The sequence below is a fragment of the Diabrotica virgifera genome, chromosome 5 (genome assembly GCF_917563875.1).
Source record: "Diabrotica virgifera virgifera chromosome 5, PGI_DIABVI_V3a".
Lineage (NCBI taxonomy): Eukaryota > Metazoa > Arthropoda > Insecta > Coleoptera > Chrysomelidae > Diabrotica > Diabrotica virgifera.
The window spans coordinates 207,183,458-207,199,504 of NC_065447.1; the positions used below are offsets into that span (position 1 = coordinate 207,183,458).

Consider the following 16,047-nt stretch of genomic DNA (forward strand, 5'->3'; position numbering starts at 1 on the left):
CATACATTCATTTTATTGTGTCAATTAATATAATTAAAAAAAATTTGGACACCCTGTATAAATAATTATGTTAATGTTTACATTAGTAAACAGAGAATTAAATACCCTTTCAAATTAGCTATTACATGACCTCTATTCTCATTAAAAAAAACATCTATTACGTCATCACCCAGATGGATGACGTCACTAGTATGATATATATGCCAAAATTTGGATTTTTTTTATTTAAGTCACCGGTTTATGAAATAATGAATTTATGCGTTACTTTATGGACGCACTGTAGTTTACATAAAACAAAGTTGCATAGATCTGACAACCTAGCCAGACAATTTAAGTACATGAGAAAAATACCAAAGGAACAAAATACAAAACTGAGTACAAAATGTACAAAAGTTTACAATACTATAGAATTCAGCAATGAACGGCATTTAAAAAACTTATATGTTACAATAATATCTACTAAAATATTTAGATATTGAGATTTTTTTATCTAAAGTTTTTAGAAAATCTGATTCAGATATTTTTATTTAGATAGGTAAATTACCTTTAGATATTTTGTTTAATCAACGGGATCTAAACGCAAGTTAATCATTGTCGCCAGATTCTCTAAGAATATTTGCTTTTTCATGAGCTTCTCTAAGTTTAATATCCAATACCATATTTACTACACTCCTCTGGATAAAAACCTGGTTGACAGCACTAAGCTTCTTTACTGTATCAGCAACACCCTTAAAGAACGAATCGATATCACCATCATCAGTTTTGAACACAGTAGAATTATGATTATTAGAATAGTCCAATAAAGCACTTAGAAAATGGCCGTAGTTTTCCTCTGGGCCCGAACTTACATTCAAGAAATATGTTGGATCGGTTGGCTCACTTTGATCACTAACTTCTTCTTTTATTTCGCAGGATTCGTCTTTTATTTTGCTGGTGTTTGGAAAACTTATTGCTAGGAACGGAGCAAGAAATGTCATACAGTTGCTGTAACGCCAGTTTTTACGAGGCTTAAGGATATGTCCACTGCTGACTGCCATTTTGTATTTAATTTCTTTGACGTAAGAGTCTCGTAGGCTTTTCCATCTCATGCGGACTGTTTTAACTAAAAAGAAAAATAACGACACTTTATACTATAATACTAAAATCGATTTATATGGTAACATAGATAAATAAATAATAAGGGAAAAGCTGCAGCTGCCTTATTTGCTAAAACTTTCTAACTATGTATACAGTGAGCAAGTAAAGGTTGGAATAAATTCATTTTCTCGAGAATGGACGATTTGGGAAAAAATCCCGAAACAGGTCAATTTTAATTTTTAAATTTCGACTTTTTCGCATATATATCATACTAGTGACGTCACCCATCTGGGCGTGATGACGTCATCGATGATTTTTTTAAATGGGAATAGGGGTCGTGTGATAGCTCATTTGAAAGGTAATTTAATTCTCTATTCAGTAATATAAACATTTACATAACTATTTATACAGGGTGTCTAATTTTTTTAATTAAATTTATTGACATAAAAAGAAGAATGCATGTATGTAATTTATTTAGTCCAAAATACATTTTACTGCTCTTAGAAAACAGAAAAAAATGTTTATCTGAAAAATAATCATTGCTTTTCCCTTAAATTAAATGTTCAAACTGTCAAACAATGATTCAAGAAAGTGTCAAGGCTTTAATATTGAATTTAAACAAAAAAAAAACGATATTTATTTGTTAAATAAACATTACTTCCTGTTTTCTGATAGCAGTAAAATGTTAAGTTAAATAAATTACACACATTCTTCTTATGTCAATAAATTTAATTAAAAAAATATTTTTTTGGACACTCTGTATAAATAATTATGTTAATAATAAATATAATAAATGATGGTTTTGCTTGTTTTCGATTCAGAGGGTTGCACACCAGCTAGACAGGCTGTTTCTACCATTTCAGGCGTCCTCAGTAGCTTTCGTTAGTGTGCCTACCTCTGGACCGAAAAACAGCTCTACCATCATTTTAAAGGGAATCTGAAAAATAATTCAAATTTCCCATCAGACGCGATACAGCGACATCTACTAACAAATTGAAGAATCTCAGATGCAGAATCCACCAATTTAATAAGAATTAAAAATGGTAAATAGTATTTTAAAACTGAGATTTTTCGTGTTGAAAGTTCTTACTGGTACATTTGTTAATTAATTATGTTAATGTTTATATTGTACTCAATTTGTTAATTAATTATGTTAATGTTTATATTACTGAATAGAGAATTGAATTACCTTTCAAATAAGCTATCACACAACCCCTATTCTCATTTAAAAAAATTATAGATGACGTCATCACGCCCAGATGGGTGACGTCACTAGTATGACACATATGTCAAAAAGTCGCAATTTAAAAATAAAAATTGACCTGTTTCAGGATTTGTTTCCAAAATCGTCCATTCTCGAGAAAATGAATTTATTCCAACCTTTACGTGCTCACTGTATATTTAATTATAATGTACCAAATGAAAGATTGTAGAAACAAAGAAACAACATTGTTAATTCCAACGAAAGTTACCAAGGAAAGGAAATCAAAAATTTTGCAAATACGAAGATTATTCCATGTTTAACAAAAATTAGTTACCAAATTCACAAATAGTCACTTAAAAAATTAGTGATATAATAAGAGACATGCCCCAAAAGTATACGATCTTGATAATCTTCTTTCTTACGTTGAAATGCTTTATTCTTCGTCATCCAGCTCTGCTAGTGGCACCCTTCAACATAATCCCCATTGGATTTAACAATAGGTACATACAGTCCCTGACGGTGTCGTTGCAGATGCGGTCGTAGCATTTGCGATCACGGCTATTATCGTTGCATTTGCGGTCATACAAAAATATGTTGATTTTATCGTTGCATGTGCGGTCATTGCCTAATAAACAAATAATATTTTTACCTTTTTCTACCACTATCACATTAATAATTCTATAACCAAATTTTTTGTAAGATTTAAATAATATTTACCATAGACGTTGATAAGAGGAGAAAATGCTTACTAATAATTTTATTACGGCAAAAAGGATTTTGATATAAAAAAACTTGCTCCTTTTGAGAGTCTAGTGAGATTATGTGAACTAATTAAAAAAGTGAAGATAGTTGATTTAATAAACCTTAGTGTCACATAAATAAAATATTAGCGAATTGTTGATTATTTCTATATAAATTAGCTACCTTACTGTTTGTGTCAAATGTTAAAAAGTATTATAAATTTAAAAATGGGTAGGGCTGGCTATGATAAATCATAGGCATGTTTATTTTTTTTTGTTTTTTTTTATCTTTTTTTTTAACTTTTTTTATCTATTTTTTTATCTTTGTTTTTTTGTAATTTTTTTATTTTAATGTTTTTTTTAGTGAAATTTATAAATATTTGCCACGGACACCAAAATTGATTTTATACAGGGTGTTTCGTTGGGAAAGTAACATACGTTAACTGTAGAAAGAGGACACTTAGGTGGTCTCAAAAATACCATACTTAATGGGTCTTACTCCATTAATAACAAAGATATTGGGTGTTTTATGTATTTTGCCATTTTTTTAATTGGTTCATAACTTTTTAACCACACTGTATATTTATTTTATATGTGGCACGCAAATATCATTTAAGGTGTACAATAAACTAATTTATTTACAATTGTAAAAAATCCAGGACCGGATTAAAAACCGGTGTTGTTTTTGGGTCGGAACATTTTTCCAATATTTTTTAATCCGGACCTGGATTTTTTACAATTGTAAATAAATTAGTTTTTTGTACAACTTAAATGATATTTGCGTGCCAAATATAAAATAAATATACACTGTGGTTAAAAAGTTATGAACCAATTAAGAAAATGGCAATATAGATTAAACACCCAGTATCTTTGTTATGAATGGAATAAGACCCATTAAGTATGGTATTTTTGAGACTGCCTAAGTGTCCTCTTTCTACAGTTAACGTATGTTACTTTCTCAATGAAACACAAGAGCGCTGCAATAGTTCTGTTTATCACTCTTTATCCTATTATCCAGTTGAATATACATTTTCTTTCGTTTATTATTTTCTAGGTTTAGGTCCATTCTATTTAATATGAAATCGAAATATTCTGCTTCTTTTCTTAAATTTTTTATGAGAATCTATATGTTTGGATGAAGTTTCTTTAACATTCTGTTTAACCGGTTGTTCCATCCTTCCACGGCATTATTTGTTCGGTGTCGGAGGCCATGGCAGTTCCACATATTCATGCTAATCACTGGATTTTCTAGCCATTAGTTAACGAAGTAATCATAAAATTTTGTCAAATTTTCATCTTCCGGAGAATCGGATTGAATAATTAGCCACCCGTCTTCTATTTGCTCCAAAGGTAAGTATGCCAATGCAGAACACATTCTTAAATAAAGTCTAACGTTATTGTATTGTGTTGTCGGTCCGATCGACTGAATGTTCCTCCAAAACGACTGATTAAAATGGTAGTTGCATCCATGCAGTATAACATCTGGGAAACAGTTTTGAGCTTGAATAACAGCATCTTCAAAATCAAGCGTCACTGTTGTTGGTTTCCATCCGCCTAGTTTTTTTGTCAGTATTGTAAACAGCCTTCTATACGTTTTCATTTTTTTGTTTGGTAGAACCGCATACAACACAGGAACAATTCTTGTTTCGTCGTTAGTGCTGCCCATATCAACATGCATGGTATATATTTGTGTAAACTGTTTGGAGGAGCTCTTAAATGTACCGTCGACAAAAAATCTGTTTTTGTTGCTAACGTTTCCTTTGCTTTCGAATTCGAAAAACATAAAATTCTTTCTCCTTCTTCAGTACCGTCAAAACACAAAAAACAGTGACCACCTTCTAATGTCAACATTTCCAGTGGGATATCTATTTCAATAGACGACGCTGGTTCTGGTCCGACACCAGTTTGTAAATGTCTTGAACGACAAAGTGTAGACTTACATGAGGCATACAAAGGAATTTCACTTACAAAATCGAGTTCTTTTGTAAATAGTTTTTCGAACTCTTCCCTGTAAATGTCTGGGGTTGGAGTGTCTTCTTCTCGAGCTCTCTTTTTTGAAATAATGTACGTAGCCTTTTTTATTTTTGAAATGTACGTAGCCTTTTTTACTTCTAAGAGAGCTACATCGGGGACACAAGTGTGTTGGTTGACTTCGAGTAATTGCGTGAGTTTTGTCTTCATCCTCCCTTTACAGTTGTGGTGACATGACGTTCTATTACACATACCCAAGTTACAACATCTTCCTTATTCTTCCTATATTTTCGATACTCATATCCAGCGTGAAGAGCAGAAGGTTTTCCCTTGGTGGTTTCAATCATTTCAAAATTTTCCATTATTAAAAGTTGTTACGTACTGCACTAAACAATCTCTCAAACTAACAATATACAAATAATATGCATTTGTTTTTATATTTAGATTTTGGCAATTCTCCCCCCAACCTTTATAATTAAGCAAATACAAACTTTCCAAAAATCCGTAATGAGGGGATTATTGTGGTTTAGTCATTACTGTTTTCATTACCTATTGTTCGAAATATAGATAAGCGGATTAAAATATTTCAATAGGATCGACCGGGCCTGCTAATAACTCGGGTGGTGACTAATTTACGACCTTCTTAAGACGAAATCTGACGACTAGGTCGAAGCGCGTGTTGATACGAGCTTCAGGTATTTAAAAATTTAGACGTCGGCAAAGAGAGATAATAATATAATATAGTGAGAACGACAGAGAGCACAGTACAACTCCACAGGACTGTAAAATTAGTAATATTTACTTTGTGATAAGATGGGTCACACACATGGTTGGACATCCTACCTTCAAGAATATTTATTACACCGCGCCAGTGGGGCCGTTAAAAATATTAGTAGTTGGTTAATTCACACAATGATAAAAATTAAAACCCAACGTAATTAGACCACAAAATTACGACGACACTGATGTATTCCCTGGTTTGCCCAGCTGAAAGGGTTTTTGAAATGTATACCTGTACCACCAACCCATGTCACTCAACGCTCACCATAAATAACTATATGTATTTGTTCAAGGATCGTAAATCACAAAATTTTGAGAGGAATTTCTCTTTTTCAAATTGCGTTTACTGTATTTAACGTAGGGTTGAATCCCGTCTTCAGTTTGTATCTTTTTCTGTTACATTTTTTTATTTCACTCAGAATGTCGCTTCACGCGCTTCGACCTAGTCGTAAGATTTCTCCATTACATTTCTAGCTTTTAAGTAAAATGTCTGATCGCAAGTGCAACGTTACCTGCCAAAATATTTTGGATTGACCGCTTTTGCAACGAAAATTACCTTGACCGCATATGCAACGACCGCATCTGGACCTATTTCGTCCCTGACTGTCTCCGCGAACACACTACTTATTGTTTGTATAACAAATTTGATCAAAAATGGTAAATAAATAGGTATTACATATTAACGTCAAATATGTCATATGTGTATCATATTATGTTTAACGTCAAATTGTGGTCGTCAAAGATGTCGTGGCGACTACGTTAGGTGTCGCGTCAGTCATGCACGCAGCGAATACGGCGTGAACACAAATCTGTCGCGAAGCAAGACATTAATAAGTATGTAAAACAACAAAAATAAAATAAGATCCGTTTTTAGATATGCAATGTAAACATAAATAATTAATAAAAAAAATTAGAGGATAGCATTTTGAAATTCGAAAGAGAGATTATGAAAATAATAGCAGGCGAGAATAGGGAACTTGCACATAAAAATATTTTTGCATAAAATTGTTAATTTATGTTTAAAAATATTATGTTCAAAATATTACGTCTTAATAATTAATAGTTTACGTACAATAACTTATAATAGTTGCGCGCCCTAATTTACCATTTCAAACAACTTCAAAAGCCTGCGATTGGGTCTGACGTCACCAACCATGATATTTGCCAATGTTCTCGTTTGGCTAGTGCCAGACGTGCACTGTGAAGACAATATTTTGAAATTTTATTTATTTTTTTTTATTTTATTTTCATTTATTTCCAGATTTTCATTTATTTATAATATTGTTTTTAGTTTACGGAAATACATTTTTATTTTACAACCTATGTATCTCAAATGCCAAATTACATTATAAAGTTATGTAAGTACGTACATAGATACATACTACTAAAAAATTACATATAAAAAGAAATGTTTTATTAAAATATATAAATAGGCATAGGTATATTTAGTTTAAAATTTGAATTTCATTCTCACATAAAGAAATAAAAAATATTTTATGGATAAAACTTTATTTTATCAAAGTTTTATTCCATTTATTCTTAATAATTATTAGCAGAGCCAAATAGATGGGGGAAAATATTTACACTTCAAAAGTCTTGTGCTATTGCAATAATACTAATCAAACTGTCGATAAGACCTGCGCCATATTCTATCCAAATATTTATAAGTAAATTTTAAATTACTTTCAAAGTCTGTATCTGCTACGCAAAAAACACTTATTTTTTAAATAGAAACAATTGATGGATTCGACCGTTACTTGATGGAAGTTCATTTTATCTAACAATAAAACACTGAAAACGTTTGTTTTCTATACCTACTTCCACAAAATTTATATAAGTGACTACAGCTGATTCGGCAGAATGCCTTTCTCGATGAAAAAAGCCACTCAAAACAAACTTTGTTTCTCAAAACAAACGTCTCATTGAGAAAAGCACTCTGCCGAAACAGCTGTAGTCACTTAGTTGTAATAAATTTTGTGGAAGTATAGAAAACAAACCTTTCCAGTGTTTTATTGTTAGATTAAGGGCCGGTTGTTCGAACGCTAATCAACAATGATCACTATCAAATATTTAATTACTGTCACCAACTACTGTCAATGTCAACTTTTATTGGGTTGCTGAAAACATAATTGATTATAATTATGAGATTAACATAACAATGATTAACACAATTGATTAAGTAATTTCATAATTGTAATCAATTATGTTTTCAGCAACCCAAACAAAGTTGACATTGACAGTTGGTGACAGTAATTAAATATTTGATAATGATCATTGTTGATTAGCGTTCGAACAACCGGCCCTAAATAGAAACATTTGCAACTGTACATGTGCATTGGTTATTTGGTTGATAGATTAGATTTTAGCCCTCGGTCTCGATTTTCTACCAACACAACGTTTTAAATCCAAAACGTTCGTCCCTTATTCTTATTATAATAGGGATGTTCACTAATTTTTAAATATAGTTAAATTCAATAGATTACAAGGTATATAAAAACGTAACAATCATAAAACTGTTTAAAAATGTATATTTTTTAAGATAAATGAGTTCATAATGTTGATTTTCTTGGAGGCTAGAAAAACGGTACCCTGCAGCGAGGCTACGGTCTGTGACGTCAGCAGTCGTAACGTCTTTGATCGACGACTAGTTTTGTATACTTATTTACTCAGTGTATTTGAATGTGCGCAGTTTTTTACGTATTTAATTATTAAAAATAAAGCCAAATAAGTGGTGTTTTGTTCCTGGGTGTGTAAATACATCAAAAAACAGTTCTGACAAGATTTTTATTACCGTTCCAGCTAATTTAAAACAGAAAAAGAAATGGTTTGTTGCAGCTAGAACTTAAAATAACTAACTTAAAGAACTAACTTAATAAAATAAACATTATAGAAGTTTTCCAGAGACTTTCGGCCCTTAGTAATAATGTAATTGTTCTTTTTGCATTTACATTTTTCAAAAATACTTATTAGTTTTCTCAGGATTCGAAAAAAATGAATGAATTTAAATAGCAGTGGACCAAGATTTTGCACCTACCCCCTTAAAGAGTAAATGAAAAAGTTTCGGGACCTCAAATTTGTATTCCTTAAACTGGGATATTCCTAAAAACGGGATTCTAATAATACATACAGTAAAAGTAAACCTTGAAATAACTACATGTGGATGTAGGTATGACTTTATATTATATTAAAATCATTAATAATTTAGTGAAAAGATGTTTGAAATGAAAATGTATAATACCCAAGTTTAAAAATATTTTTTACCTTGGAACAGTTGTCAACTCGAAATACGAAACAACCGAAATAAGATCTAGAGTTGAAAAGGACATAACATTTAACAATATGCATGAGAAATATTTTCACCCATTGCGACATAATATCTCTCCCACTAAAAATGCGGCTGCTAAAATGTTATTATTTCCGGTTTTGCTATATGGCGCAGAGGCCTGGACAATAATGGAAACATTAATGAAAAAGCTAGAGGCATTCGAGATGTGGGTGTACCCACGTATCCTCAAAATATCCTGGGCCACCCACACCAACGTACAGGTATTGCGTCGAATGGGAAAACAAAAAGAAATCTCTTTTACAATTAAGAAACGAAATCTTAAATATTTCGGTCATATCATGAGGCATGATAAATATCGTATACTCCAACTGATAACGCAAGGTAAAATAGAGAGCAAACGCGGACCCGGAAGAAAAGACACTCATGTCTTAAAAACTTACGCCAATGATTTGGACAAAAATCGATCGAGTTATTCAGAAACGCCTCAAATGAAATTAAAATTGCCATGATGATAGCCAACGTCCACAACGGACAAGGCACATGAAGAAGAATAAAAATATTTTTAATACACCTAACCAAGGTAAAGTAATAACCAGCCAATGTATGTATGTATACAATATGCATGCGTACAATGCATGCATACAACTTTCTCTATTTTTTTTTGTGGAGTATTAAGCATTTATTTTTTTAGCTTAAAGAAGACATGGAAAATTATATGGAATATACACTCAGTAAAGCTGTGGTAGATTTATTTTTTTACAAGATGCCAATAAATCATACACCATTGTTACATCTACACTACAGTCGGTAGTTTATACGAATCGGCTTTCTGAAAACCTTCTTCCATTTTATTTGTTTATTTTTGTAAAACCCAAAATATGTCCTTACAAACAGTCTATCCACTTTAAACTAAACAAATTCACTATAAAACTCAACTTTAACCCTGATAAAACAAGAAGAGAACAAAATAAAATGACCTGAAACGTCAAACAGGTAAACAGTAACACTATGAGAATGGCGCGCGCTTGCGGTATGCAACTAGTGACGTCAGGCCAATAGAAAAGCGTTCTTGAAATTTAAAATAATGCTAGATTTCTAATAAAGATTTTTTATAGAAAGGCTTTTTCAATTTTGTTGAAATTTTCGACAATTATTCCTAGGGTGTTTCTTAATCGTTTTACATGTTTGAAATGACTTTTTAATTTTTTGTGAACATCCCTATTTCCGAATACATAATATATTTCAGTCGTAATATTTTGTAATAAACAAAACTAAAACCTATCATTTATAAATATTTTAGATTCATAACAAAGAAGAAACAAAAAACTTAAAAATAAACAATACAATATTATACTTTTTGTAATAAAAGTAAGAGTAACTAAAACCTATTGTTATAAACATGCTTATTAATAATTCTTACTTATTTGTCTTAACACCTGATCAATTTTAGTTTGAAACTAAATGAACTGATTATGAACTATACCTACAAGAACACAAATAATACCTTGGAATTTCCAATTAAATACGATTAAAATGGAGTTAATACAATCCCCAAAACAACCTTTATTTCTTTTGAACTTTTATTTATACACTCGACTTCTACATAAGAGTTTTAAGTGAATGTGAATGAATTTGTAAATATGTAATATTTTCGAAATATCCTAGCGGTTTTGTTGTCGATTGCAGGTAGACCGTGGGTCGTGACGTCAGACCCGTTTACGCGTCTCTGAAGAAATTTGAATTTTATAGCATTTTCAAAGCCACGTAATAAGCGTATGAGTTAAAAATATTTGATTTTTTTGCATGCATGCGTTTTAAGATCATGTTACCTTATATTTTTTAATATTATTTTAATATTTAAAAATATATTCCCTATTCTCTTGATGTTATGAATTTATGAATGATATTTTCATATATTTTTTAAATTGAAAATATATTTGCTAAAGCAGTAAATTTTTGAAACGAAACAAAATAAATAAAATAATGAAAGACAAGAATAAAAACAATGCATTGCAGCTGCACTTCTGATACTGACCTATACATATGTACGGCAGAAATGCTAATACATACATACATAGGCACTACCAAAATAAAAAAAGATCCACTAACAAAAGTATGAAAAGTATTTTAACAATGGTAGGAGAAAAAACAAGAGAAACAACAAGAAAAGTACACAGGGCGTCAGTATGTCATGCAGCATATTATACAGAGGTGGGACCGCAGATAAAAGGAAATAGGTAGGTATCACAAAAATTAGCAACAAACTGAGCAAACTGCACGTAGAGACGGATTACCAAACGAATTACATACTGAAATATTGTGGAGCAGTAAGGACAGAACGATTGACAACATTAATTACCAAAATTATAAAACAGTAAAATACCGGAAGAATGGAGATCGATAGAACTAATTCTACTATTCAAAAAAGGAGATAAAAATGAACCAGAAATCTACAGAGGTATAAACTGGTTAAACACTACCCTAAAACTGACAACAAAAATTTTACAAGAACTAATAAATCAGAGGATAAGTTTAGCAGATGAACAACAGGGTTTTCGTACTTGAAGAAAGCAATTCACAGAGTAAGACTCAAAGAGATAGTAAATCCATGTTCTATATTATAATGAAGTTCCCCTAAATATAAAAACTGTTGAAAACATCTACCAAAACAACAAAATGTAAGTCAGACTATTAGATGGACTTACAGAACCTAATAGACATAGTAACGGAATAAAACATGGGGACTCATTGAGCTCTATGCTCTTCAATTTAATCGTGGATGAAATCATCAAAAGTACCAACAAAGGGAGAGAATACAGCATAGGAAACAAATAAGTAAAAAATAGTCTGTTGCGCAGACGGCGCAATATTGATAGCCAAAGATGAAGATAGTCTGAAAGGACTCTGACTAGTCCATAGATTTAACATAAGAGCAGAAGAATATAGAGGAAGAGGATTTAGAGAAGAAGAAATAATTGGATAGCATTTTGAAATTCGTAAGAGAGATTATGAAAACAATAGTAAGCGAGAATTTTCTTGATGTTATGAATGATATTTTCATATATTTTTTAAATTGAAAATATATTTGTTAGAGCAGTAAATTTTTGAAACGAAACAAACTAAATAAAATAATGAAAGACAAGAATAAAAACAATATATTGCAGCTGTACTTTTGATACTGACCTATACCTATGTGCTGCAAAAATGCTAATACATAGGTACTACTAAAATAAAAAAATATCCACCAACAAAAGTATGAAAAGTATTTTAACAATGGTAGGAGAATGGAGAAACAACAAGAGACCACATAAGAAAAGTACACAGGGCGTCAGTATGTCATGCAGCATATTATACAGAGGTGGGACCGCAGTTATTAAAAGAAAATAGGTAGGAGGTAGGTATCACAAAAATTATCGGCAAACTGCACGTAAAGACGGATTACCGAACGAATTATTGAAATATTGTGGAGCAGTAAGGACAGAACGATTGACAACATTAATTAACAAAATTAACAGTAAAATACCGGAAGAATGGAGATCGATCGAACTAATTCTACTATTCAAAAAAGGAGATAAAAATGAACCAGAAATCTACAGAGGTATAAACTGGTTAAACACTACCCTAAAACTGACAACAAAAATTTTACAAGAACTAATAAATCAGAGGATAAGTTTAGCAGATGAACAACAGGGTTTTCATACTTGAAGAAAGCAATTCACAGAGTAAGACTCAAAGAGGTAGTAATCCATCTTCTATATTATAGTGAAGTTCCTCTATATATAAAAACTGTTGAAAACATCTCCCAAAACAACAAAATGTAAGTCAGACTAGATGGGCTTACAGAACATACTAGACATAGTACCTAACGGAATAAAACATGGGGACTCATTGAGCTCTATGCTCTTCAATTTAATCATGGATGAAATCATCAAAAGTATCAACAAAGGGAGAGAATACATCATGGGAAACAAAGAAGTAAAAAATAGTTTGTTACGCAGACGGCGCAATATTGATAGCCAAAGATGAAAGGACTAGTCCATAGATTTAACATAAGAGCAGAAGAATTTAATATGAAAATCTCATCTCAGAAAACTAAAACAATAGTAATCAGCAAAGAACCAATCAGATGTAAAACAGAAATTGATGGCATTGGTATTGAACAAGTAATGGCAATCAAATACCTTATTGGAATTACTCTGTCCAAGTGTCCAGCTATGGAGACCTGGACAAAGAAGTGAGAGATCAAGTACAAAAAGAAAGTAGACTGATAGAATGCCTTAATAACACTAGGTATATGGCGAAGCCGTCATATTAACACTAAGATGGAAGTCAAGAATTTATAAATCCAGCGTAAGGTGTAAGGCCAATAATGACATATGAATCAGAAACAAAATCCAATACAGCCACAATACAAAGACTACTGGAAACAGCAGAGACGAGAGTACAAAAGTATTTTACTGAGAAGAATTACAGGCAATCCGCTGAGAGATCGAAAAATGAATGAAGACATTAGAAGAGGATGTAACATACAGTGTATAAACGAATGGACCCTAAATAGAAAAAAGAATGTAATAATCACATACGCAGAATGGGTGAGACCCGTGTGGTCAAAATAGGAAGATATAAATCATCAATCGGCAGAAGTATGGAATAACAGATGGGATGGGGTAACAAACTTCCATACAGGTATCAATGCGCCAAAGCACAAGCAGAATTGCTTAACAAAGAGGAATTCTAATAAATAAAAACTTTCACTGTACATTGTATACTCCTATACAAAATATGTACATAATTCAAATTAATACACTCTGGGCAAAAATTAACCGGCCATCTTAAAAATGGATAATTATTGATGTCTTATATCTCCTAAACCTGTTGTCCGATTTAAGTGATTTTTTAATATGTTATAGCCTTATTCCTTTACAATATCGTTATAATAATATTGTTGCTAAACAGGTAAATTTTCATTGTATACCGGGTGTACGAATCAAACTGTGTTTTTTTCTTAAAGTTTGCATCACCCTGTGGAATATTCTAGCATTTGTAGAATACTGAAATTAAAACCTAACTATAGCCTCATGCTTTCTCAACATTTTGTTTTTGATTGATTCGCATATGTTGTATAATAAAAAAGTTAGGTGCTTTAACAACTAGACATGTTTTTTATCATTACAGGGTGTCTTTTAAAAAATTTGGCAAAGTTTAAGGGGTAATTCTGCATGAAAAAATAATGACAGTTTGATTTATAAATTTATGTCCGCAAATGCTTCGTTTCCGAGATAGGGGGTGTTGAAATTTTTCTGACAAACTGACGATTTATTTATTACTTCAAAACCAGTTGAGACATGCACTTGAAATTTGGTGGGTTTTAATACGTAGTTATTGCACATTTTTTTGCGCGCGCCAATGGTGGTAAATATTAAATTCTTAATTGTATGTCAAAAAATATGCAATAACTACGTCATAAAACCCACCAAATTGCATTTGCATATCTCAACCGGTTTTAAAACAATAAATAAATCGTCAGTTTATCAGAAAAATTTCAACACCCCCTATCTCGGAAACGAAGCATTTGCGGACATAAGTTTATAAAGCAAACTGACATTATTTTTTCATGCAGAATTACCCCTTAAACTTTGCCAATTTTTTTTAAACATCCTGTATTGATAAAAACTTGTCTAGTTGTTAAAACACCTAAATTTTTTATTATCCAACATAAGCGAATCAATCAAACAAGAAAACGTTGAGAAAGCATGAGGCTATAGTTAGGTTGTAATTTCAGTATTCTACAAATGCTAGAATATTCCACAGGGTGATGCAAACTTTAAGAAAAAAACACAGTTTGATTCATACACCCAGTATACAATGAAAATTTACCTATTTAGCAACAATATTATTATAACGATATTGTCAAGGAAGAAGGCTATAACATATTAAAAAAATCACTTAAATCGGACAACAGGTTTATGAGATATAAGACATAAAAAATGACTCATTTTTAAGGTGGCCGGTTAATATTGGCCCATAGTGATATTTCCACAGTTTGTATAAAATACAAACTGTGGAAAAATAACGGCTCATTTAAATCACGGTTCCAATTTCACGTAAGCGGTCCCACCTCGATGTCTTTTGCAAAAACAACTCCATGCAAAAATAAAATAAAACAGTTATCCGGTTTACAACATCCACGTACGTACTCAGGTAGGCAGGCTACAGCTATAAGCACACTTTCTCGTCGTAAGCAGCAACCAAACGTTTAACCACCACCACATTTAATAACTAAATACACGCTGGAAGAAATACAAAGAATATTTTTATCAGCAATACTTACTTGAGTACTCGTCCGTTTGTTTCCTCATTTTGAAAGCGATGTCTTTCCACAACGCCGCCTTCAGAACTTTATTTTTGAAGTTTCTCTGGGAACTGTCATACAATTCGGGATATCTCTTCACTTCCTCTATTAATTTCATATCGTAATCCATGTTTTCCCCCATGATTTTGGCGACACGACGCTAGAACCGCTTATTGAGTCGTACCTGCCTCTATGTCAACAGGTTGGCATGTACTGGCGTCAGCGTTGAAAACACGGCGGAGATGCGGAGAAAGCGTTGTCTTTCGACCGAAGGCGGTACGATCAGCACGGCCTGTTTACATCACGGGTGGCGCCGACGCGGTACTGCTCGTTTACCTACGCCGTAAAAGAACTGTAACTAAAGGGTCAAGCAAAAAAACAAAGGTAATACCTACTACGAATTTGTGAAGAAAAAAATCAATGACATACAGTACATATTTTTTAAGTCTCCTTATACATAAGTAATAAACTACGAAAATATAAATATTATTGTCTATTATGCCTATATTATAGCCGGTCCGTTGGTTTTTTGCACAAATATCATCATTCAATTTCTATGATGAAATAATAGGTACGTGGTACGTGTCGACTATATCTCTGGAAGTTTTTGAATCTGTTTTTAACCCTTGACCGGAAA

At 31.9% G+C, this 16,047-nt stretch overlaps 1 protein-coding gene across 3 annotated transcripts; it reads right to left on the reverse strand.

The window, feature by feature from the left end:
* Positions 1-213: 213 nt before the first annotated feature.
* Positions 214-15,811, reverse strand: LOC126884574 (uncharacterized). Of its 3 annotated transcripts, XM_050650556.1 has the most exons (3): positions 15,390-15,811; positions 849-1,102; positions 214-728 (listed from the first exon to the last, which is right to left on the reverse strand). In XM_050650556.1, the coding sequence occupies exons 1-3, from the start codon at positions 15,550-15,552 to the stop codon at positions 585-587; spliced, it is 561 nt and encodes a 186-aa protein (XP_050506513.1). In that variant the 5' UTR covers positions 15,553-15,811; the 3' UTR covers positions 214-584. The 3 variants fall into 3 exon arrangements, with proteins under 3 accessions (XP_050506513.1, XP_050506512.1, XP_050506514.1); XM_050650555.1 differs by having other exon boundaries at positions 214-1,102; positions 15,390-15,797; XM_050650557.1 differs by lacking the exon at positions 15,390-15,811 and adding an exon at positions 15,256-15,319 and having other exon boundaries at positions 214-1,102.
* Positions 15,812-16,047: the final 236 nt, after the last annotated feature.